This window comes from Anarhichas minor, unplaced genomic scaffold (genome assembly GCF_050575085.1).
Source record: "Anarhichas minor isolate MPS153535 unplaced genomic scaffold, ASM5057508v1 ptg000088l, whole genome shotgun sequence".
In the NCBI taxonomy this organism is placed as follows: Eukaryota; Metazoa; Chordata; class Actinopteri; order Perciformes; family Anarhichadidae; genus Anarhichas; species Anarhichas minor.
The window spans coordinates 153860-178264 of record NW_027466534.1 but is presented as its reverse complement, the minus strand read 5'-3'; the positions used below and the strand labels follow the sequence as shown (position 1 = coordinate 178264).

Sequence of the window (24405 nt, the reverse complement as noted above, 5' to 3'; positions counted from 1 at the left end):
TGTCAGGAACCGGTTCCTTAAAATAACCCGCTGGTTAAAGACAGAGCGTCTCAATTTAGCTTCACACTTCAGCTGAAGTGATCACGCTGACGGTCTCTGGTCTGGGATCTGATTTAATTTGAGGGCGCGCAGCAGACGGACGATCCTAAATGTTCCAGGCTGCAAGTTTCCATCTGCTGAGACCAATCAGAAGATGATCCAGATAATCAAATAACAAGTTATTAAATAATAGGCCGCAAAGCCTGGCAGCAAGTTGTCGAGACTCAAGTGACAGCCTGATTGGAAATCAGATCAAATCATATTTATTTTTATCCACAAAGTAATCACAGACAAATCCTTCACTGTGGTAGAATGGTAGCGTCTGTGGTTTCATTGCTCAGTAGCATTATTGCACCTGATTCAGAGCTCTGTCATAAATGCATCTGTTACGCAGAATGACATTCATCAGTTTAATAAGTCAGGAAACACTGCGACTGAGCCAATATTCAGTTCTTGAGATATTTCAGATCAATATCAATATAAAAGCTTTTCCCCTTGTGGAAAAAAGAGGGATAACTTTAGAAAAATCACACCAGCACTCCCTTTAGAATACATTTCATTTCTATTCCAACTGCATGAATGAATAAATAATAATTACGCTGCATGCAGATGACAAGCTCATCCATACAAAGTATGTAGTCGAGCATCCTCCTGTCGGTGCTCATGGTGAAAAATAATAAATCAAGCAATTGAATAGTTGATTTGGCCGTCGCCATTTTGGAATATGGGCTTTGCCACCGTGACTTTTTGCAACCAGTGAACAGGAAGTGACCATATCTGGACTGAGGAGGAGTGACGTAGAGACACCGTATACGTCTCTGGTAGAGACCTGTCAATCACTGTGTAGCCCCGCCCTAAAGCATCCCCTGCTTTATGGTCTGTTTGACTCTAAATGGACCATAATGTACTAAATGAACATCATGCTGTATTGAAGAAGGCTTGAAACTAGAGATTGAGACCATAAACTCATGTTTACAATGTTTACTGAGGTAATAAATCAAGAGAGAAGTAGAGTCATTTTCTCATAGACTTCTATACACCCAGAGGAGTCGCCCCCTGATGGACATCAGAGAGAATGCAGCTTTAAGACACATTTTTGTGAGGTCACAGTGACCTTTGACCACCAAATTTGAATCAATTCATTCTTGAGTCCAGGAGGACGTTTGTACCAAAATTTAAGAAATGTCTACCGGGCGTTCCTGAGAATGGACCGGTTGAAAACATAATGCATAAAGCTTAGCAGCTCATTTCAACATTACATTTAGAAACAAATACTGAATATGAATGTGACCACGTTTCCCCTCAAACACCGGAGGCTCAGAGAGACGCGTCAGGATGTTAAAGACAGACTCGTGCACTCAGACCGCCGTTATTCAGAAAAGATGTGGAGTCAGAAACACGTCTGTGTGAGCGCATCAACAAGTCTGTTATCTTAAATCACCTCCACATGTGTTACCTGCAGGCAGAGTCTCTTGAGTACAGTACAAATAAAACATCCTCAGACTTCCTCTCAGAGCTCGACAGGATGCGCGCGCGCGCGCGCGCACGCACACGCACACACACACACACACACACACACACACACACACACACACACACACACACACAGTAATTCTATCTGAGAGATTGTGGTCTGGTAGAGTCTTAGCATTACTTCTACCATGAAAACCACCAGTTTGTTTTCCAGCTCTTCTCTGTCAAGCGCCCAACCAATGTTCTGCTCTCTGCTTTTGGGCTTAATGTTGCTCGAATTCAACAAAAAACATGTATTAAAGTCACATTGATGCACAAGCGTGGATCATCTGAGGAGAAGACTGCAAAATATGTCGACTTTGACAAACTTCTGCTAGCGTGGATGAAGAAGTGCTGTACACACATAAGAAGTGGACGTAGTCATCATGACTCGGTTCGTGGACTGGTGTTTTGATGCCTCGAGTTCGGCGGTTTTGGCCGTCGCCATCTTGTTTTTTTGCAACCAGTGAACAGGAAGTGACCATATTAGGACTGAGGAGGAGTGACGTAGAGACGCCGTATAAACTCATGTTTACTGAGGTAATAAATCAAGAGAGAAATAGAGTCATTTTCTCATAGACTTCTATACAACCAGAGGAGTCGCCCCCTGGTGGACATTAGAGAGAATGCAGCTTTGACACATGAAGCATCGGCTTAAAGAAGTATTTTTGTTGCCCAAATCGAGTAGTTTCTTGTGAAGATGGAAGTTTATTTTGAAAAGTCTGTATTCACATAACAGGCAGAAATTGACTCGTGTTGCTGGACTTTCGTAGGACTGCTAATGGGTCAGTACAGGTTTCTTGGATTTTAAGTCAATTGTCTGGTCATTGACGCAAACAACATGGAGAATGCAGGTTTAAGACGTGAAGCGTCGGCTTCCCTCTGAAGAACCGGAGGTCGCCGCCTGGCTGCACACGAGCAGAAGATGGTTGTTGCCGACGTACGGCTGGCTGGGTGAAAACCATACAGCCCACAGGAGAGTAGCCAGCTCCTCTCTGTGGTAGTGATGACTCCTAATGTTAATGTAAAGGCCTGCCAGGTGACACACTATATGATCCCCATGAGGAAAATCCCCTCCAGCGTTTTGCCCTCAAATTTCCAAAGATACACAAGTAGCAGGCGTAGAGTCGGCACGTATTACATCCTCCCCCTCCTTTAATTCAGCTGTGAAACCCTCGGCTCGTGATGCCAACCGAACGTCAGTCAGGGAGACAACTGGCCAGATTCAGTAAAACATTATCGCTCAGTTCTTTAACGCTGCAGTAGAACTGAAATCTGAATGCTCCTCACTTATATCAACTGGAATCATACTGCAGCTAGAACATGTATTTAGGGGTGTTTTTGTGTCTCTGACTCTGTGATATCGATGTTTTATTCTTTTCTAATAATGACTATTTTACTGGAGACATAAAGAACACAATGTAGTTACCAAATGTATTATTCATATTGTAAATAGTTTGGGCTCCAAAAGAAGAAGAAGAATTGAATGATTAAAACCCTTTGATTTGACTGGTTTCAGTCCAGAAGACTGTAAGTGACCCTTGATCGTTATTGTGAAACACTTGACACTGAAACAGGAAGTTGTTCCTGTTTGAATCTGCACATTTTGATGCTAAAAGTCTAGTTTCTTTTTCCAGTGACTGCCGGTTTCTTCTCTTTCTGCCCTCTTCAGTTGTCAGTCTGGTTGAACTGCTTGTAAAGCGTTTTGTTCTTCATGTTCAACACTAAATAACATCTAAATGTAAAGAGGACTTTTTTAACAACCTAAAAGAATGAAAGACTACGAGACGTCTGACTGTAACCAATCAAGCTTGTGTGAGACGATCGCAAACTTTGAAACGGTACAAACGTTGAGAAAGCTTCTGTCAACAGGTCGACAGAGCATTACGTCAACGGTTAGTGTTAAACACGTTGGTCCCTTTACAGCCGTCTACATTTGGGAGGATCCATTGTGCTGCTGAGCTTGGCTGGTTAGCTTTCCTCGTTGCCTCAGCTTGATAACGTTCGCACTGATTCCCACCTCATTAGGGCTTTACCAGATGCACTACAGTACAGTAGGGCTCACGAACGCTGCACAAACAAACTCAATTAAAACGTCTTCTTTTTGATCTTTACAATCTTGACCAAATAAGTACACAAGACAAAACAAAGATTTATAAGGTGATTTCTAAACAAAGATGAATTTAAATTTGAGTTTGTCTTTAATTCTTCCGCGGTGACACACGCGGTGCACCTTCAGCCTCCATTAGAACCCAAAGAGAGAGTCCAGGTACTCAAAGGGTCTGAATCAACTCATTAAATGAACTATCGGGCTCAACTCCAGCAAACGAACCCGACGCAATCGACGACCGCCGAGATAAAAGCAGAGACGCTTCGAATACTTGGCAGGGGAACCAACAGACGGGTGATGCAAGAGAAACTCAATGAACCACGTGAAACATCAGCTGAGCCGGCTGCAGGGCTCTGCAGCGCGCTGCACTCCACTGGGATTTATTTTAGTTACCATCTATGGAAAACACAGACCAGTATAACCTGAAGCTAAAAATAAGCCTGCAGGCAGTTTTTTCGAATAGACGAGACGTCATCGCACAAGTATGTCTCCGGAGACGGACCGTGACTTCGGGGACTCGTCTCGGGCCCCAGGTGAGCGGAGAAAATCAGACACCGCCGATGTGAAGAGGCCAGAGGAGGTCACTTCATCCTGCAAACATCCCGACGGCGCTCCAGCACGCGGCACTTTGTGCTCTAACTTTATCGAGAGTGTGGACAATTATGAGACATATTGTCTTTCATGTCCCGGTGAGGGAGGATTTTCGGTGTCCCTACTCACGGAGTAACACTAAATAAGGATAAATGGACGCAGAGCTTTAACCGTCATGAGAAGTGACCCAGGTATGTGACCCGCGATGGCCCCTGGAGACGATTACATCGGTCTGGAGGAATCGGAGAGCAACTGCACACTGCTATTAGCCGGTAACAGAAGACAATATTTATATTTCAGAGATGTCCGTGGATGTAACATGGGATAATAATGACTCCCCGAGCAAACATGATAGTGACACGACACGTGGCACGCCGCCAAGCGAAACACAGGGTGAGAGATGAACCGCTCAGACAGCAAGGATCCACACGGCGAGGAGCGTGTCTCAGGAACAGCTTGTCCAGGGACACCACACCTCCTCCAGTCTGCAGGGTCTGATGGAGAGCCTGCAGCGTTATGTAACGCCATCTTTCCATCCAACCCTCCCTCCTCCTCCTCCAATGCCAAATCTGCCATCTATAGCCCCGCCATCAAAAATATAATCAGACCCTTTTCTATTCTATTTTATTCTAAAAGGGAATCTGGTTTGAATTGAAATCAAACTCTATTACTAAACTTGTTTCTAACTTTTCATTGTACGACATCTGCAAAAAGAAACAACTCTATTGCGGTGCGGGTCGCATTTTTCTATAATTTTTTTGACATGCGAAAAGTTAAAATAGTCGCATTGCTCGTCAATGTCACTTTTGACCCGACAGCCAATCAAATCTAGCAGAAAGAGAGGCGGGCTTTACTGCCACTTCCTTCAGATCAGAGACTAGAAACACATGTTCTACTGAATATTGGAGAACGATCGACAGTACAACTTTATTTACACTGTGATGGTTATTATTATGGTTGCAGCTATTACACAACAGCATCTTTCCATCCACCCCTCCCCTCCTCTTCCTCCTCTTCCTCCCCACCAACACCTAACCTGCCATGTATAGCCCAACGCTCAGCGCTGAAAGCGAATTCCTGCTGACAGGAGAAGCTTCCAGGCCCCAGGACCCATATGATATCACCTCCTCGCTGTGAAAACAACCAGCGGGGTCAGGAATCCTCCCCGAGTTGAGAATGGACGGGGTCATTTTTTGGGGTCCGATCCTTTAAAAAGAGATTCCCCACATCGCTGTCACTGAGAATCATCATGTCTTCACAGTAACACGGCATGAGGTCTTCTGTTACGTTAAAGACGTAACAAAGACTCTTTAATGTCACACAAAAGGTGCCAAATCAAACACTATGTCCAGAAGAATTAATTCTAAGAACAGCAGCTAACTAACGTCACAAGTAGAAGATTAAAAATAGTCTCCACATGAAGCCAGACTCGTACGACTATTAATACCTCAAACTAAATATCTGCTGATACGTATTCGTACATGGAGTCACTTTAGTGCCTGAAACAATTAATTTGAGCAATTATTTTGTTCCCTCTGGCGGAGATGGCAGCTCACCGACGTGAATAAACATCAGTCCATGTGGATGTGCTCAGCTGGTGACAGCAGCATGGAGCTAGCTGCACACGTCGGCTGGGCCGGTACTGCTGCTGTGGCCTTGGTGAGGGTGAAGAACAGGCGAGCAGTCAAACAATATTAGCTTTAAGACAATCATTTTAAAATTTCAAAAAAAGGATTGCTTTTCTTAAGTCTTACCAAACTTCGTACTAGACGCTCAAAATGGAAACTACAAAGTTTAGACGAAAGCAAATTAAGTTATTTTATTATACAAGTCATTTTATTTCTACGGCTCCGATCGCTCTGAGAAATAACGATTATTTTTACAGTGAACAGATGACAAGGCAGTACTAACTCATTTTTATCCATTTAGTGAAGATTTCGTTAAACTTATTTTCTTTCTTTTTACAAAGTGAACCAAAACACTAGGAGTGAGGAAGATCTTGGGTGTATAATGAGGATACATTTAAATCCTACGCACGATACTAAAAAGGAATCAAAACAGTGTTACTAAACTTGTTACTAAGAGGTTGATATTTGCGGTTATTAATTACGATGAACTATATTGTTCATTTCACTCTTCATTTAGACGGCAAGAGCTCGACGTCTGCTTGGATCCGGTTCTCCGGTTCTATCGAGTGAAATCAAAGCTTCATGTGTTAAAGCTGCATTCTCTCTAGTGTCCACCAGGGGGCGACTCCTCTGGTTGTATAGAAGTCTATGAGAAAATGACTCTACTTCTCTCTTGATTTATTACCTCAGTAAACATTGTAAACATGAGTTTATGGTCTCAATCTCTAGTTTCAAGTCTTCTTCACTACAGCATGATGTTCATTTCGCAACTTATGGTCCATTCACCTCACCCACCAGAGGGTTTGTAACAGAGAACCATCTGAGAAGCAGTGATTGGAAACTGTTTGGAAAAGGGCAGGCGCTCTCAAAAACAACACATGGCATGTGATTGGATGAACCATCCGTCAATCACGGGCTAACAACCAATCAGATCAACGAACCACACTTCTTTCAACGAAGAAATACTCTCCAGTTCTAATGTAACTGATGCTATTAATGTTGTTGTTAGCATCTACGCTAACCTCTTCGGGAGCCGCCATTGTTGTTTTGAACGAACATTCGCCTATCCGTGTTGCGTCACACACCTAAGCCCCGCCCCCTAGCTGCCAGTAGCTCCTCCCAGGCTGCTGATTGGTCCAAACGCATCACTCTAAGAGTGACGAGATGGATTCCTGTGAGAGTCTGACTTATGACATCTGGCTTTGTTACGACCTTTTATTTCTTTCTACTATTTGATGACATGGTCTTCACATTTTCATCTACATGCGCCTGAAGCGAAAACATCATATAAAGAAATGACGAACAACCGGATTAACATTTAAGACTGTTGTTATTGGACACTGCACGCCTCAGCGCTCTGAATGCAGAAGGTTTGGGCAGATGGATTGCTTGAAAGGCTGACTGCCAACACTTCAAACTGAAAAACAAAATGATGGAATAGCATGGACTCGTGGTGAATAAAACAGTACTTGTGAAAGCCAATGTTTCTGTTAATCGTATTAATGTTGGAGCTCTGACCACATCTTCTCTCCAAACGCCACAATGTGGTCACAGGCTAAATAGTGCAACAGTAAAATCCCCCCAAAAAACACTTTCCTCCCCCCCGCCGAAGCCAAAACAACTTGTTGTTCACCGCCGGTGAAACCCAAGCCGCCCACAGTGAGTCAGACGGAGATCCCTGGGTTTCAATTAACAGAGAGAGCAGAAGATTGAGAGAGCCGGAGCATTCTCCATGACAACTGTTGACAAGCGTTAAATCCCCCGTGCTGCGCTTCATCCTCGCCTCCATCATCAAGCTGTCAGCGCGGATCTCGTGGTACCACTTCATTTGTTTATGGAAGTATTAATACGGCATTTTTTTAGGGAGTAAAAATAAAAGAATCATGTCATTGTGCGACAGGTGCAGGACAAAAAAAAAAGGGAAACTGGCAGAGCGGAGGTTACCACATGGAGTTTGGTGAGAGGGAAACGTGTTGTGAAGAAAAGAAGAAAGCACACAATAAAGCACCAGCGGACGAACTTATGCCACATTTCCACAGCGCGGTACGGTGCAGCTCTCACGCACGCATCGATGGAATGACATCACCGTTTCAAAGGCCGACATAAGCGTCACAGCGCTATCCCAAAAAACACAATATGTCTAATAAGCTGTGAGGCTACATGTCTAATGAAAATGAATATTCCACTAATACTCTTGTTTACATGCAGCCGTGTATATTCTGATTAACGTCAAACAACCACATGCTGCATCCTCATCACCGGAACCAGTGAATCCAACGTCAGCTGGGTTTGAAGATATGTCAACTTTGCATCAAAACCTGTGTTTACTCAGCGTGTTCCAGAGGTGGAGGACGTGTTGGACCTCCTTCATATCAACATGTCACACAGGTTTTAATTAATATAAGACCTCATTCAGAATATACAAATAGAATAACATGTGGACATGAACCATATCTAATTCAGAATGTTGTCATATTCATACTAACACTGGAATATGAGTGTGCATGTGAACGTAGTCCCTTATTTGTCACCAGCTGGAGTTTACGCACTTTCTCTGCTGGACAAATGAACAAAGCGTTGTGTTTACAGACTCATTCCACCGAACAGAACACGGAGTGTCCCGATCAGCGGCGCTGACGCTGACGTAAAGTGGCTGCACTCACTCGGGCTACATCACGTACAGCTCGTCTACACTCTGACAACAACCTGGCTCCGGCTGCGTTTTTCCATCCAGACTGCCGTCTGAAGAGAAAGAGACTATATTCATCTTAAACTGTCCCACTTTCCAGTCCATAAAAACCAGACATCCCCCAAACCAGGGCCTCGCCTTGGACCCCATTTATAGGAGCAGAGAGAGAGAGACGGCTTTTCCAGCCAGACCTGTGTGTGTCTCTCTCTCACACACACACACACACACACACACACACACACACACACACACACACACACACACACACACACACACACACACACACACACACACACACACACACACACACACACACACACACACACACACACACACACACACACACACACACACACACCAAGAGAGGAGAGCCCAGATGGAAGCTAAGCTAACCCAGCTAGGGCCTGAGGCTACTCCACTACCCAGCATGCAGCGGGAGGTCGGTGACTGTTGAGCCCACATCGTCACAGAGACCTGGATCCATAGTGGTCCAGGATCAAGCTGGACTTGAGGGGCGGACATCAGGACAGAGGACCAGAGGAGGAGGACTCTGGTGGACAAGAGGAGGACGACTCTGGTGGGGACCAGAGGAGGAGGACTCTGGTGGGGACCAGAGGAGGAGGACTCAGAACGCAGCCCTGATACTATCACAGCTTACATGTTCACATACAGCTTATTCACACAACCTGCAGACACTTGTTACAGAAACAATTCTCTGGGCAATACGGCTGATAACAAACATTAAACATCAGAGAAACACGGTCCACAGACTTTAAATGCATTCTTCATGTGTGAGGACACAACGATGAGCTATGAGCGTTTTAAAGCTGCTCAGACCTCCACCTCTTTGTCTTTCTCCACCTCTTTGTCTTGCTCCACCTCTTTGTCTCTCTCTACCTCTTTGTCTTGCTCCACCTCTTTGTCTCGCTCCACCTCTTTGTCTCGCTCCACCTCTTTGTCTCTCTCCACCTCTTTGTCTTTCTCTACCTCTTTGTCTTGCTCCACCTCTTTGTCTCTCTCCACCTCTTTGTCTCGCTCCACCTCTTTGTCTCTCTCTACCTCTTTGTCTCTCTCTACCTCTTTGTCTCTCTCCACCTCTTTGTCTCTCTCTACCTCTTTGTCTCTCTCCACCTCTTTGTCTTTCTCTACCTCTTTGTCTTTCTCTACCTCTTTGTCTCTCTCCACCTCTTTGTCTCTCTCTACCTCTTTGTCTTTCTCTACCTCTTTGTCTTGCTCCACCTCTTTGTCTTGCTCCACCTCTTTGTCTCTCTCCACCTCTTTGTCTCTCTCCACCTCTTTGTCTTTCTCCACCTCTTTGTCTTGCTCCACCTCTTTGTCTCTCTCCACCTCTTTGTCTCTCTCCACCTCTTTGTCTTTCTCTACCTCTTTGTCTTTCTCTACCTCTTTGTCTTTCTCCACCTCTTTGTCTTGCTCCACCTCTTTGTCTTGCTCCACCTCTTTGTCTTGCTCCACCTCTTTGTCTCGCTCCACCTCTTTGTCTCTCTCCACCTCTTTGTCTCTCTCTACCTCTTTGTCTTTCTCTACCTCTTTGTCTTTCTCCACCTCTTTGTCTCGCTCCACCTCTTTGTCTCTCTCCACCTCTTTGTCTCGCTCCACCTCTTTGTCTCGCTCCACCTCTTTGTCTCTCTCTACCTCTTTGTCTCTCTCCACCTCTTTGTCTCTCTCTACCTCTTTGTCTTTCTCTACCTCTTTGTCTTTCTCTACCTCTTTGTCTCTCTCCACCTCTTTGTCTTTCTCTACCTCTTTGTCTTTCTCTACCTCTTTGTCTCTCTCCACCTCTTTGTCTTTCTCTACCTCTTTGTCTTTCTCTACCTCTTTGTCTCTCTCCACCTCTTTGTCTTTCTCTACCTCTTTGTATTTCTCTACCTCTTTGTCTTTCTCTACCTCTTTGTCTCTCTCCACCTCTTTGTCTTTCTCTACCTCTTTGTCTTTCTCTACCTCTTTGTCTCTCTCTACCTCTTTGTCTCTCTCTACCTCTTTGTCTCTCTCTACCTCTTTGTCTCTCTCTACCTCTTTGTCTCTCTCTACCTCTTTGTCTCTCTCCACCTCTTTGTCTTTCTCTACCTCTTCATCAGACGGGAGTGCATCCCGAAATACACCGGCACTCTTCTGGTGCCATCAGTAAAACCTGGCTGAAGCCCAACAGCACCCCGACACACTAACAATTTACAGTCACTCTCTCACCTCACTTCTTCTTTTAAGTAGAGCGGCTTTTATATCGTTTTATTTTGTAAGGGAGCGAATGCAGCTTTACTGCAGAGTTTTACTTTAATGTAACTTTTCTGTTTTATTCCTCATCTTCTTGCTATATACTACTTTGCATTCGTTTGTTTTTTATCTCTGTTAAAAAAATGATACATGAACAAAGCTATCAGAGTTCACATGTCTCTAATACATTGTTGCCAATGTAGACGCGCTCAAAAGCGAAAGTGACGCCCTTACGGTGCCCAAGCTTTCCCAAAACGCATGTTTTAAGTCGTAGTAGTTCAACTTTTGGAACACTGCAGCGTGTCGCCGTCTCCATCTTGGCTTTTTCGCAATCAGTAAACAGGAAGTGACCATATTTGGACTGAGGAGGAGTGATGTAGAGACGCCATATACCTGGTGCCTGGTAGAGACCTGTCAATCACTGTGTAGCCCCGCCCCTAAAGCATCCCCTGCTTTATGGTCTGTTTGACTCTAAATGGACCATAATGTACTAAATGAACATCATGCTGTATTGAAGAAGACTTGAAACTAGAGATTGAGACCATAAACTCATGTTTACAATGTTTACTGAGGTAATAAATCAAGAGAGAAGTAGAGTCATTTTCTCATAGACTTCTATACAACCAGAGGAGTCGCCCCCTGGTGGACACTAGAGAGAATGCAGCTTTAACACATGAAGCTTTGACTGTTAGTTCCAGGGTTTCCGTCACCCAGAGCAGAGAGGAGACCGTCGAGCTGTCAAAGCCACGTTGACAGACGGCTGCCGGCCTAATATAGACGAGGCCAAACAAAAAAGCACAAGGCCTTTCATACTTCCTTAAAAATAGAAAGGCCCGGTCTCAATATAAAGACGAACGATATTCTGGTGCCGACACCCCGGGGGGAACGTGAGGTCACGGCGCTCACGCCCGCAAACACTAGAACCTGAGAACATTGTCTGCATGTTGGGTTTACTGGCAGCAGGACGCTAAATGCAATGAATGTTTGGGAAGTTGATGTCAGGCGTTCCGGAGCAACCAGACTCGATTGTACAACATAATGTCACCGTGAAAAAGACGACACGCTCTTCTCATTTCGGTTAAGTGTTTAATAAGTACTCTGCAAACACGGACCACTGCCGAGGCTCACAGCCAGCGCTCGACTAGAATATCAAGTCTCTCGACTGACGACTGTACGGAAGCCAGAGTCCCCTCAGCAGCTCGTAAACAGCCTTCTCTGAGGAATCTCCACCAGGAACCATGTGTTCTCACGTGCTGACCTGAGCTGAGTCACAAGTTTCCAATCGCTTCCTCGCTGCAGAGAAAAAGCTCGTAAAAAAGGGCACTTTAAAGAGTCATTCGGGGGCAAGCGTTGTGAGAAGGGAGAGGTATGGGGCAGGTTTATGTGTTGTTTCAAAATGTTACCAGCATCTGTCTGTTAGCAGTCACTGAGGACGAACAAACACTGACTACGTTTACATGCCTTATTCTGAAAAAGACAATATTCCTAATAAGCTGTTTACATGGACAATGAAAATAAATATTCCAATAATATTCCCGTTTACATGCAGCCGTGCAGATTTAGATTAACGTAAAACGACCCCATGTCTCATCACCGTGAATCCCACGTCAGCGCTGTGTTTGACGGGTCGATGCTCTGATATCTCGTTTATTCCTTCAGAATATGTCAAAGTTAAACGGCTGGAGATCAAACTATGTGTTTTGTCAGAAACTCTGAAAACGCTCCATTTGGAAGAAAACTTCAGAATAAAAGTGGAGTATGAGTGTGCGTGTGAACACAGTCATTTTAATTCAGAATAACAACTTCAAATATAAACTGGTGGACATCCATAACGGCGTCATTACGCAGAAAAAGGTTAAAAAAAACATTAAACTAGAATCAGTTACGGAGGCAACTTAAGTAAATGTACAAAAGTTAACATCGAAATGTACCACCAAGTATTACTTATTAAGTACTTAAGTACTTATTATGCAGAATGTCCCATTTTAGAATATTTGGATAATTATTGATGAGTTCATCACTTTAATGGTGCAGCTGGTAAATGTGGAGTTCCTTCTAGTTTATTTACATACATTTTATATTTAGCTTTAAATATGCATGTCAATAACGCCTTATTGACATATCTTATTGATTATATATTTTGTTTATCTGAATCTGTAAAGTAACTAAAGCTGTCAGATGAATGTTAATATTTGACTCTGAGATGTTTAGTACCAGAAAACAGAAATACTCAAGTAATGTACAAGTACTTAAGTGCAGTACTTGATGAATACTTGAGTGATCCATCCCGTGTGAGGAGCAGGATGTGGCTGGTTCTCTGTTCTCTTCTGTCAGATGAATGTGGAGCCTCACCTGTCGATAAAGGTGCCAAACAGCAGCCTGATGGTCCTCTGGATGTTCTCCGTGCACAGCCAGCTCCACTGCTCCGTCATCAGCAGACACAGGATGTTCAGAGCCACCTCGGCCAGCGCCGTCTCACACGCTGCACGAGACCAGAACACACACAACTCACTACGACAAGATAAGTACTGTGTTATATGCAGAGATCAGACGTGTATTAATATCTTAAATCACTTCTTAAAACTGATTTTTACAAACTGGCTTTTATGTGATGTCGTCGCTTTACTGCTTTATTTAATTTAATTTATTGTATTTATTTCATTTATTCATTTTATTTATTTTACTTAGTTGTCGTGCTTTGTTGGGCCTCACTCTTGATCTTTCTGTTGTTTTATTTCCTTTCTTTTGCTGCTTTGTCCTTCAAAGCACTTTGTAAACTCTGTTTTTAAAGGTTCTTTATAAATAAAGTTATTAATATTAGTATAACTGTAGGTTGGTTTGCAAAAGCAGCACCTCATAGATGCATGGAGGGACATTTATGCATCAAACCTTTTCACTGGTTTCTTCTGTGTCTGATGAACGTCCAGTAATCCCGTCAGGACCTCGCTTCATATATTTAATAACACTGCCCCCGTGTGGTTAGATGCTGCAGGTTCTGCTCAGTGTCATTTTTGTGTTTGTTTATTTTTTAGCACTCTATCTGCAAGATATCAGATACAAGAACTGTCCCTTTAATAAACTTACATATAACATAAGATGAAGTTGTATCTTACAGATCTCTGCAGGATATATATGTAAGTTTATTAAAGGGACAGTTCACACCAAACATCCAGAATACATATTGTCCTCTTTATGGGTCTAGATTGTTCTGGTGTTAGTTGCCTTGTGTTGGAGATGTCGGCCAGAGAGAGTCTGTCTTCTCTCCGGTATAAAGGGACTACATGGCACTCGGCTTGAGCTGCTCAAAGCACAAAAGAAATGTTTTTAAAAACACGACAGCGACGTCTGTTTGGGCTTGAAAACAAACCAGTTTGAATATTTGTACACAGGTCAACCCGACGAGGAAACACAATTTATCCTCCTGCCCCGTTCTTACCAAGTTCCTGCCTGTTCTTTCCCGTCAAGCCGTCATCCAGACAGTCTCTGAATTCTCTCGTCACTGGACTGTCGTCCCTCTCCGTCTCCACTCTGGCGGACATCTTTTCTTGTTCAGAAATGAAGGCCTGCAGATCTCCCAACGACATCCCGTTAAACACCTTTGACAACGGAGAGCAGACAGGAAGTAAAGTAACGTTTAATTAGCCCTGAAAAAAAGAAGCTGAAGCAGCAAATATCAACACGTGAGTTACTTACTGTGCTGGTTTGCTCCCAGCTGAACAGAACCGGCGGTCTAATGTCCGAGCCGTTCATGAAGGGGATGTTTTTACTGGAGAACTTCAGACGAGACCTGAGATCGTACAAACAAAGTCATTGTGCAATAGTTAAAACTGCATGATTGACGATTATAATGTGTTCAATGCTCGTAGAGAAATTCACTGCATGTCAAGTCCAGCGCTTTCTAAACTAGCAGGGAGCCACCAGGAGGTCGATCCAGATGCTTTGGCTTCATTTGCCCGAATGTTGCGGCTGCCAGTCCAGAGTAGAAGATTAACACACGACGGGGAGCAGACGGGCAAACTGCACTGAAGTCAGGTGAAGAACTACTTTATTTTAAGGCTTATTTTGGTGGAAATATTCGTACGTTAGCAGGAATGTGGACTGATGTTTTGAAGCTTCCAGTTCTGCATTTTGGCCGTCGCCATCTTGTTTTTTTGCAACCAGTGAACAGGAAGTGACCATATCTGGACTGAGGAGGAGTGACGTAGAGACGCCGTATACGTCTCTGGTAGAGACCTGTCAATCACTGTGTAGCCCCGCCCTAAAGCATCCCCTGCTTTATGGTCTGTTTGACTCTAAATGGACCATAATGTACTAAATGAACATCATGCTGTATTGAAGAAGACTTGAAACTAGAGATTGAGACCATAAACTCATGTTTACAATGTTTACTGAGGTAATAAATCAAGAGAGAAGTAGAGTCATTTTCTCATAGACTTCTATACAACCAGAGGAGTCGCCCCCTGGTGGACACGAGAGAGAATGCAGCTTTAACACATGAAGCATCGGCTTCACTCTTAAGAACTCTGGTTGCCACCTGGTAAAAAAAACACGGCCACAATTGTTTGGGTTTGTGTTTTCGGGGATATTATGAGGATAAAAGTTGGTCTGGATTTCTGAAGTCATACTTGCTCTTCTTGTCACAACTCATTTTTCCTCCGTCCATCTCCGTCTCATTGTCCTCAGTCGGGCTCTGAGGTTCTGAGCGAGGAAACGCTGTCTTCAGGGTGTCCACGATGGCGTTCACCACGATCTGAGCACAAACACACACATAACACATGTCCTGTACTGTAGTACATTACAAACTCACTATGAACCCAATAGAGACTCGTGCTGTGTTCACACCAAACGGATTACAAACAAAGTCAATGCAAAGACGTGAATGGACGCAAATACAGACGCGAAATTCACGATTTAAATATTTAAAATATTTCACCCATAGCTCTAAGACGCCTCATATTAGTACACAGAAACTATGCATATGAATATATGTGTATAAACCAGATGGTACAAACAATAACGACGCTGACGTATTTACGCCGATGTGACGTTATTTTGAGAGTTGATAAAGCAGCTACAATGTTAGCTTAGCTTAGCACCGATCCATCCAAACTCCATGCAGTTATTTGCTTGTCGTTATTTCGGCATCTTTTTTATCCGTTTATGCCAATTAAATCACAGTAAAATGTGTGTATTTTGGGTTGATACAGCTGGAGTAAACCAGCCGACGTGTGGCTCGATCGACACAGTGATTACTTCTCCTGATGATGTGATGAACCCGGTGTTTATGACATACCTTGTCTATGCGCGACACAATGAAAGGTTTCTTGACAAATGCGATCCTGGCGTCGGTGTTGAGAGCCAGAAACTCCTGCATCTCTTCACTGTTGGCTATTTCAGGGATGGCACAGAGTTGCTGAAAGAGAAGAAAAGAAAAAGCTGCTAGATTAAAAAAACAAGCATTAAAATATAATAAGCATAAATAATACAATATGAAGCCACTAAACCTTCAGGAAGGTTTCCAGAAGTCCTTTCCTGGCTTCTATCTTGTCACTGTCCATGTTTCCAAACGGCATGTCTGGAAATATCTTCTTTGGTCCTTTCACACCTGAAACATTACAATTAAATAATGAAGTATCAAACATCAGTCAGACTGGATCTATTCAGGGTTCATACACATTTTGACCAATGGATTTCCATGACTTTTCACCAAATTTCCATGACCAAACATTTTGTGAAATCTCGGTGTATACATGAAAAAGTGAGAAAATGTATTTAAACTAACAATGAGAATTCCAAAGCATACAGTATACCTTAAATGACACAATCGAATGAGAGACAATGGTTTGATTAAAAGAATAAACATTTATAAATGTACTCTGGTTGACACTGACACAATGTTCTATTGCGAAGATCACGACATCACCTTTTCTCCTCGTCTCACTCCAATCTGAGAAACACTGGCTGGCAACTCAGCGCAAATGAAGGACATGAAAATATGAATATAACACATTTCCATGACTTTTCCAAAACTTTTGGGATTTTATTTTTTTTAAGCACTTTTCCAGGCCTGGAAATAACCATTTTAAAATTCCATGACTTTTCCAGGTTTTCCATGACCGTACGAACCCTGTCTATTAGGTCAAGAAATCCAGGTCTGTTTGTGGGACATGCATGGATTCATCCAAGCCAGACTACAGCTCACTAAAGCCACTGAAACAGGGTTTTTACATGTTAAATCAAACACACAAACGCTCTGTTTGAGTCCGTCCCTCCCACCTTTGATGAGTCTCCGTAGTTCTGTTTTCTCCTCCACTCGGGTCTGCAGGTTGAGGAACTCGCTGTATCGTCTGTTGACCATGTGGTAGGCTACCTGCTGGATGGGCGATGGATTCTCACACCCTGACGGGGCGACCTCAGCATCCTCAGAACCCGTCTGGGAGCTCCCCGGAGTCTCACAGCCCATCGCTGTCTCGTACTGAAAAACAAACACAGGAACGAGGATTCCTCATGTGCTGCACATTCCTGTCACGAGTTATGTTGCATGTAACATATTTCTGTTTGTGACGCAGTGTGTAAAATGTCTCAGTATCAAAGCTACGTATCATTGTACCAATATGAAATATAGGTGGACAACGTGTGGGAGAAACACAAGCTCTCCTTTGAAACCAACATTGATAATATACTGTATTTAAAGAATGTGTTATAAATACTATAGGTCCAAAATGTCAACATTATCTATGTTATAGATGCGTTATAGATCATTCTCACTTTAAAATGCTACCTTTACATAATGAAGATTATGTTAAAGATCTTTAAAACGATACAAAAGATGGTGTCATCTCCTTACTTTGATGGTGTAGAGGGTGTACGGGTGTGAGCCGGTGCCGCGGTACTCCTTAGCCGTGATGGTGCCGGAGATGCGGAGGTTCTGGATGATGACCGGCCCGTCGGGGCTGATGAGGGGCTCGAAGCTGAACGTGGCCTGAGGGGAGGAGCCCTGCAACGGGCCGACCACGGTCAGCTCGTTCTGTTCCGTCCCCAGAAGGAGCTCCCTGGCCGGGTTCACTGAGGGGGAACCCTCCCTCTCCGGGTCCTGGTGGCCCCCCGACGTCCTCACCGAAGAGAGGTCGCAGCCGTTGTTGGGATGCTCCGCTGGCTCTGAAGTCACCAGGACTCTGGGACAGGAGCCGTCCATCAGACTGGGGAACACGTCCTCCAGGTCCACGCCATTGTTGTCCTCCACAGACGCGGGACGCTCCTTCTGTCCGTCGTACAGGCCGTCCTCTTGGCCGATCATGACCAGGGAATCGATGGAGTCTCGCTTATAGTCGCCCAAAGGAGAATCCAGGTCAGAGTCGTTTTCCTGGTAAAAAGGGTTGGACTTGCTGCCCCTCATGTAATGCGTTGGGAAGGGCAGAGCTGGCTCTTCTTCCTCGGCGTTGCTCTGCAGACATTCCGCGTACTCGGAGTCGATCACGTTGTAGGCGACGAGCTCGGGTGTTTCTGCGTCACTGAGCATTTCTCTCAGCGGAGGAGCTTCACCTTCCCTTTGAGGCGTCTCTTGAAGTGGAGCGAGCTCTGAGTCAGCAGGTGATGGTGGTGATGGTGGTGATGGTGGCGGCAGCGACGGCGACAAAGCCGGCTGCTCCGTCGAGAACGGCTCCTGTGGTTTGCGCGACTTGCCGAATATCGTGATCACGAGAAAGTTCAGCCAGTCGGGGTCGGACAGCTTGGCGAAGAGCGGCAGCAGGACATTGCAGGTGATGAGCTCCCCGACCACGAACCTTCCCGTGCGGCTCTCCAAGTGAGGCGGCGGCACCAACACGTGCAGCAGCAAGTCCACCACCGCTCGGGTGTAGTTGAGCTGCACCGCGTCGCCGGTCGTGGCGAGGTGAGGCGCGGTCATCGTGGAGTACGCCCGCCACAGCCGATCACTCTCGCCGCTCCACTTCCCCACCGGGGGCTCCGGCTGCTCAGACACCAGCTCCTTGGCTCTGATGTAGTCCTGCAGGTGGCAACCGAACAGATCCAGGATCCTCTGGGTGAGCTCCTGCAGAGGTTCAAAACGTTACACCTGTCAATCACAGTGTAGCCCCGCCCTAAAGCATCACCTGTTTTATGGTCTGTTTGACTCTAAATGGACCATAATTTACTAAATGAACATGCTTGTATCTCTTAAACGCTTATCCAAATCAACAGAATGGATTAGATCACTGCAGAAAAGGTTACACAAAGTGCAGGTAAAGCACACAACAGCTGCCCGTGTCTTTAATCCGAGTACCTTCCTGTCGAGCTGTCTCGCGCGGCTCTTCAGCTCCATGGCCATAGAGACCATGGCCTCTTGAACCTCCGTCTCAAAACCACTCTCTGAGGACACGGTGGAGAACCACGAGGTGACGAAGTCCCTGATGATTTTCCTCACTGTGTTGTGGATCTCCTGGTCCAAGTGACGCTCATCCTCCACAGACGGCGGAACCTGAAGTATAACCACGATAAATCAAGTGTGAATATAGTGATGAGTCGCCGTTTCACAACAGAAAGAAAGGATGAGATCATCTTTTCCCCAGAACACCAATAAAGCTTTTATGACCATGTCTATAAATGAAAAGTGAAACCAACACTGTGCACATGTACCTGCTCCAGGATGATAAACCTCTCCAGGTGAACCACGCTGTTGGACTCCAGGACGGCCTGCGAGCCGAGCCAGCCGCCGAGCACCACCAGCAGGCTGGTGAACACGCACAGCAGCCAGATGTTGACCAGCAGGTGGAACAGCACCAGCCAGGCCAACAGCACGCTGAAGCCCAACAAGCTCTTCTGTCCCAGCACCTCGGCCATCGCGCTGCGGAGGCGACCGTCCGGCTTCACACCCTCGGGAGGAGATGTGGAGTTCATGCGTGCCACAGCGACGTCACACCTTTAAAACACAAAACCAAAAGGAGAACACAGATTACATAAAACAAAAGGCTGTAAAGTATGAATTAAAGAGGTTGGATTTGGGGGTGAAAATGAACTGTTGGCCCTCTGACTATTTTACATGTTTCTAATTACCTCTTGAGGACAGCGGTGCCGACACATGGCAGCTTAATTATGAGCTATTTAGACTCCACCAACGTCACCACTCATGCTTGTTATGTGTCAGTATTTATTCTGTCTCTATATATAATATTTTAGTTATTGTGGATTTTTTACTTATTTAATATTCTTTACTGTTTTATTACTAATTTATAATAATTGTTTTGATCTTGTTTTTTTTTACTATGTCTCTTGTTTGCACTATACTGTGTATATATATATATATATATATATATACACACTCCACTATGCTGCTGTAATCCTGTACATTTCCCCACTGCGGGACTAATAAAGGATTATTATATTTACTTATATACTTATTTTATTCTATAGTTACACTAAAAACAAATACTTATGGATATGCAATATGTATTATAAATACCACACCATTATTAATACTATCTGTATCTATTAGTTCTAACAACCTTCACCAGCTGTGCAACGTGTTTGATTAAATACCGTTATTATCTGCTCTGGTGAGAAAACGCGCAACCAAATTCCGATTAAAAATTCGACAATTTCGTACTAATTTGCTGCATGTCACGTAAAAGACGGACGAACATGGTTCTAGCAGCTTTAAGACTCGATTAAATGCAACAACAGAACATTCGGCATACAGGTTATTCGACCTGAAGCAATATATCTCAACATAATCATCTACTTTATGATTTAAGTTGACGTTTTCAGACTTCCTCCGCCTCCACGGTTAACAACGTTAATGAGAGGCGGGGGGGGGGGGGGGGGGGGGGGATATTAACAAACAGATTAATTTTTGGCGTCCTGCTTTGATGCCGAATTAAAGATAAGATCGTAACCTTTTGTTTGATGTCCCACCTAATGTCCTGTGAGGTGGCACTCTGTAATAATACTCACACTTAGCTTGAATATGTACATTTTTAGCTAGAGGTCTGGAAGCATCGTAGCTAGCTACAGCTTCACATCGCGTGCACAGTGCAACATTGCACGTGCAAGTGTAGTCATTTCCTAGATAAACATTTCCCCTGCTATGGTTTATTTTTAAATATAATATAAATGTGTTAAACCTGCGCGAGCTGTCATGGCACGGGATGGTAGGTCTCGTGAGCGTCTTGAGCCTCGGCTGGTTTGTTTACTTCCGGTATGATGACGTCAGTTCAAATGAGGAAAAAGAAAAAAGAACAGGGCCCCGTTCCTCGTACGTGGCTAACTGAGTTAGCCGGATAATTTTCAGGATAAGATTACATAAGTGAGGCTTTTCGGTTCCACGAAGCAAGTTTGGCAAAATCACCATAGCAACACATCCATAAGCTTGAACCTGCTCCAGGCTAACTGAAGGTAGCTGGATAAGCTGCCACACCCCCGGAAAACATGGCAGCTCCTGTCATATACGGTAGTCTAATGCGCTTGCGCATATACTGGGGGTTATACGGGAGTTCCGGAAATGCATGTAAAGTGAGACACACGGTGATCCATTAAAAGCAGCTGAGCAAACTAAGAAGCCTCTATTGCATTAATGTACAGCTCCCTTCCTCAGAGATCCACTGATGAAGGAGGATATTAGTTAGATTAGCGTTTTATAGGGAGAGAGTTCTTCCACATCGCCAAGATCCGTTATCACATCATGATGACTTCCTATACGAGCGCTATCCATTCTACCGACAAGGAATCATTTATTTACAGACCTTCTGGAGCATACATTGAACACCACACGCTGCAGCCGAGCATTGACTCTCACACACTGGATGCAGCCTTGAGCTGTTCTGCGAATGGTACATTGTTGTTCAGTGTCGGCGATGCGGAGAACATGGGGAAAGCCGCTGCATGCCGTGCTGTTCGTAAAGTTTATTTGGCGCTTAATAAACTTATGGATGTGTTCATTACATCACCATGGCACATATTGTACTGACTCAGCATTCTGAGTAATGTGTGTGTGTTAGTGTTTACTTGCTCCCATGTCCTCTTGATGGCTGCGTTGCATACATGAGGGTTAAAGCACTCATAATGATATGACAGTGTTATTAGTACACCAGCATATCATTACTGTAGAACATGATGAAGGTGGACTCATGATAAGAACAGAGAGAATCACACTATTTATCTTCACTGCTTCAGTTGATTGAATGTCTGATGATGAATAACACACACACACACACTGATCCGCCCACACACAGATTCACACACACATATTTAAACTGCTAGTTCTATATGGTAATCTACACATACATGTATATACACATATATAGTACATGATACATAAGCGCATACAATACATATATCCTCATAAGTATCTATTAATGAGTATCAGTTAGATCCTCTTTGGGCTTGTTTTTATCTACTTATTCTGAAAGAGTTGAGATCATTATTATTATTTTTGCTATATCTCATTGGATGATGCATCCATGAAGCCTACTGCCAGCAGCACATTTAAAGACATATAATCTGATTGATTGGGGTGATGAGGCATTAAAATGAGCCTATACTTTTTCCCACACTTACGCATTTTGCCGTGATTATGGTCTTGAATTCCTCATATGCGTTCATGATCATCTCCTGCTCGTCCGCGGAGTAAAAAGAGGCTCTTTCTTTGAGTTTATTTAACATTGTACTGTTAGAAAATCATGGTTTCGGTGATCAACGCTTCCCCCTTCTGAAGTAGGACGGGCACGCGCAATTATCCTGATTACTGAAGTCTGGTTCGAATTAACGAGACTGTTTGAGAGGATCAGCCTTTGAGAAACCGAGATAGAATGACTTCAATCATCGGGTTAATTTAAGCTGCTAATAGGACATTTGATCGACTTAGTTGAACCACGTACGAGGAACGGGGCCCAGAAAAAATAGGATCTTATTTTTGGCATTCAACAACTACAGCTCCCACGAGGCTTTTAAGTGGCTAAGGCTCATGGGAAATGTTGTTTTTATGATGATAAAATGGTGGCTTTGGACAACTTGAAGGCTCGCAGAATCAGTAATCTCTTTTTAATCACTTCATAAAACACATTTTTACAGACTGGCTTTTATGTGATGTCATCGCTTTTCTGTTTTATTTTTATTTGTTGATTTTACTTAATTATTTTTCTAAATATATTTATATATATTATTTTATTTATTTCTTAGTTTATTTGTATGGTATCGACTGTCTCACTGATCTTTCTGTTATTGTTATCGTGCTTTTGCTGCTTTGTCTGTCAAAGCACTTTGTAAACTCTGTTTTTAAAGGTGCTATATAAATAAAGCTATTATTATTATTATTATTATTATTGTTATTATTATTATTATTATTATTATTTAGTTTGACTCTAATGTCTGTGTGCTGAACACAGAGCCGGGACCAGCTACGATTAGCCTAGCTTAGCATAAACACTGGCACAAACAGCTCTCTGCAAAGTTGAAACGAGGGCATTGCCAGCTAATCTAAAGCTCGTTAAACACACTGTACTGTACGTGGTGTACCTATATGGATTACCGAATGAACACGATGTGAATTAAAAAGCTTTATGTTTGGGTGGACGGGGCTGTGGACTTTGGACGGAGGCCGGCTAGCCTTGTTTCCACTGCTTCCATTGTTTATGCTGAGTCAGCTAATCGTCTCCTGGCAGAGAGAGAGAATAAAAACAATTAGGCTGGAAACTAAATATATCCTTCAACATTTAGATGATGAGTGGGGTAACTGACTAGGGGACGACATGCTGCTTCATAGTCGTTTTTCCTGCTTATGAACCACTAATCTGACTCAAAATATAGTTCAAAATAAAAATAATTAGAAAATAGAGACAAATAGATATGGGTATTTTGTTCAACTGTATGATGCAACCAAAAAATAATAATAATGTCGGTGAAATCCGAAGACACCACTCTCATGTCTGTGTCTGTGTCTCATGTCTGTGTCTACACACATATGTGGATTCATTCCAAACATAAGAAACGACTATTGAGATAAACTTGTCCATGCATTTATCTTCAGCAGACTGGACAACTGTAACGGTGTGTTTACAGGTCTCTGTAACAAGTCAGTCAGAACGCTGCAGCTCGAGTCCTCACTAAGACCAGGAGGGTGGATCACATCACTCCAGTTCTGAGGTCTTTGCACTGGCTTCCTGTCCAACAAAGACTTGACTTTAAAATCCTGCTGTTGGTTTATAAAGCACTGAATGGTTTAGGACCAAAACACATCTCTGATCTGCTGCTACCTTATGAACCATCCCGACTCCTTAGGTCGTCTGGGACCGGTCTACTTCCTGTTCCCAGAGTCAGAACTAAACATGGAGAAGCAGCGTTCAGGTGTTCTGCTCCACAGATCTGGAACAAAGTCCAGAAAGCTGCAGGTCTGCTGAGACCCTCAGCTCCTTTACATCAAGACTGAAGACTTTTCTGTTTGCTGCTGCCTTTAATTCAATATTATTATTAATCAATTTCCTCCATTTTACTACTGTATTTTATTTATTACACTGTTTTTTAATGTTTTAATGGCTGTTTTTATTGTTTCAATGAATGTTCTTAATTGTTTTTAAATCTCATTTTCTTTTGCCTTATGTTTTGATGCTTTTAATGGT

The 24405-nt window shown here is 43.7% G+C and overlaps 1 protein-coding gene across 6 annotated transcripts in view; it reads right to left on the bottom strand.

Annotated features, from left to right (window-relative positions):
• The window catches only part of snx19b (sorting nexin 19b), a 34911-nt gene extending 13701 nt beyond the window's left edge, over positions 1-21210 (bottom strand). For 3 of the 6 annotated variants that reach the window (XM_076082033.1, XM_076082034.1, XM_076082031.1), the window contains exons 1-11: positions 20917-21207; positions 19433-19715; positions 19080-19274; positions 17646-18848; positions 17075-17273; positions 16303-16403; positions 16092-16211; positions 15424-15548; positions 14492-14585; positions 14235-14394; positions 13151-13280 (exon numbers count right to left, since the gene is read on the bottom strand). In XM_076082033.1, the coding sequence (XP_075938148.1) occupies positions 13151-13280; positions 14235-14394; positions 14492-14585; positions 15424-15548; positions 16092-16211; positions 16303-16403; positions 17075-17273; positions 17646-18848; positions 19080-19274; positions 19433-19693 (2588 nt within the window). In that variant the 5' untranslated portion in view covers positions 19694-19715; positions 20917-21207. Of the gene's footprint in view, positions 1-10707; positions 12092-13137; positions 14097-14234; positions 14395-14491; positions 14586-15423; positions 15549-16091; positions 16212-16302; positions 16404-17074; positions 17274-17645; positions 18849-19079; positions 19275-19432; positions 19716-19849; positions 20083-20916 lie in introns of those variants that run through there. The other 3 variants (XM_076082035.1, XM_076082032.1, XM_076082037.1) reach the window with 3 other exon arrangements.
• Positions 21211-24405: the final 3195 nt, after the last annotated feature.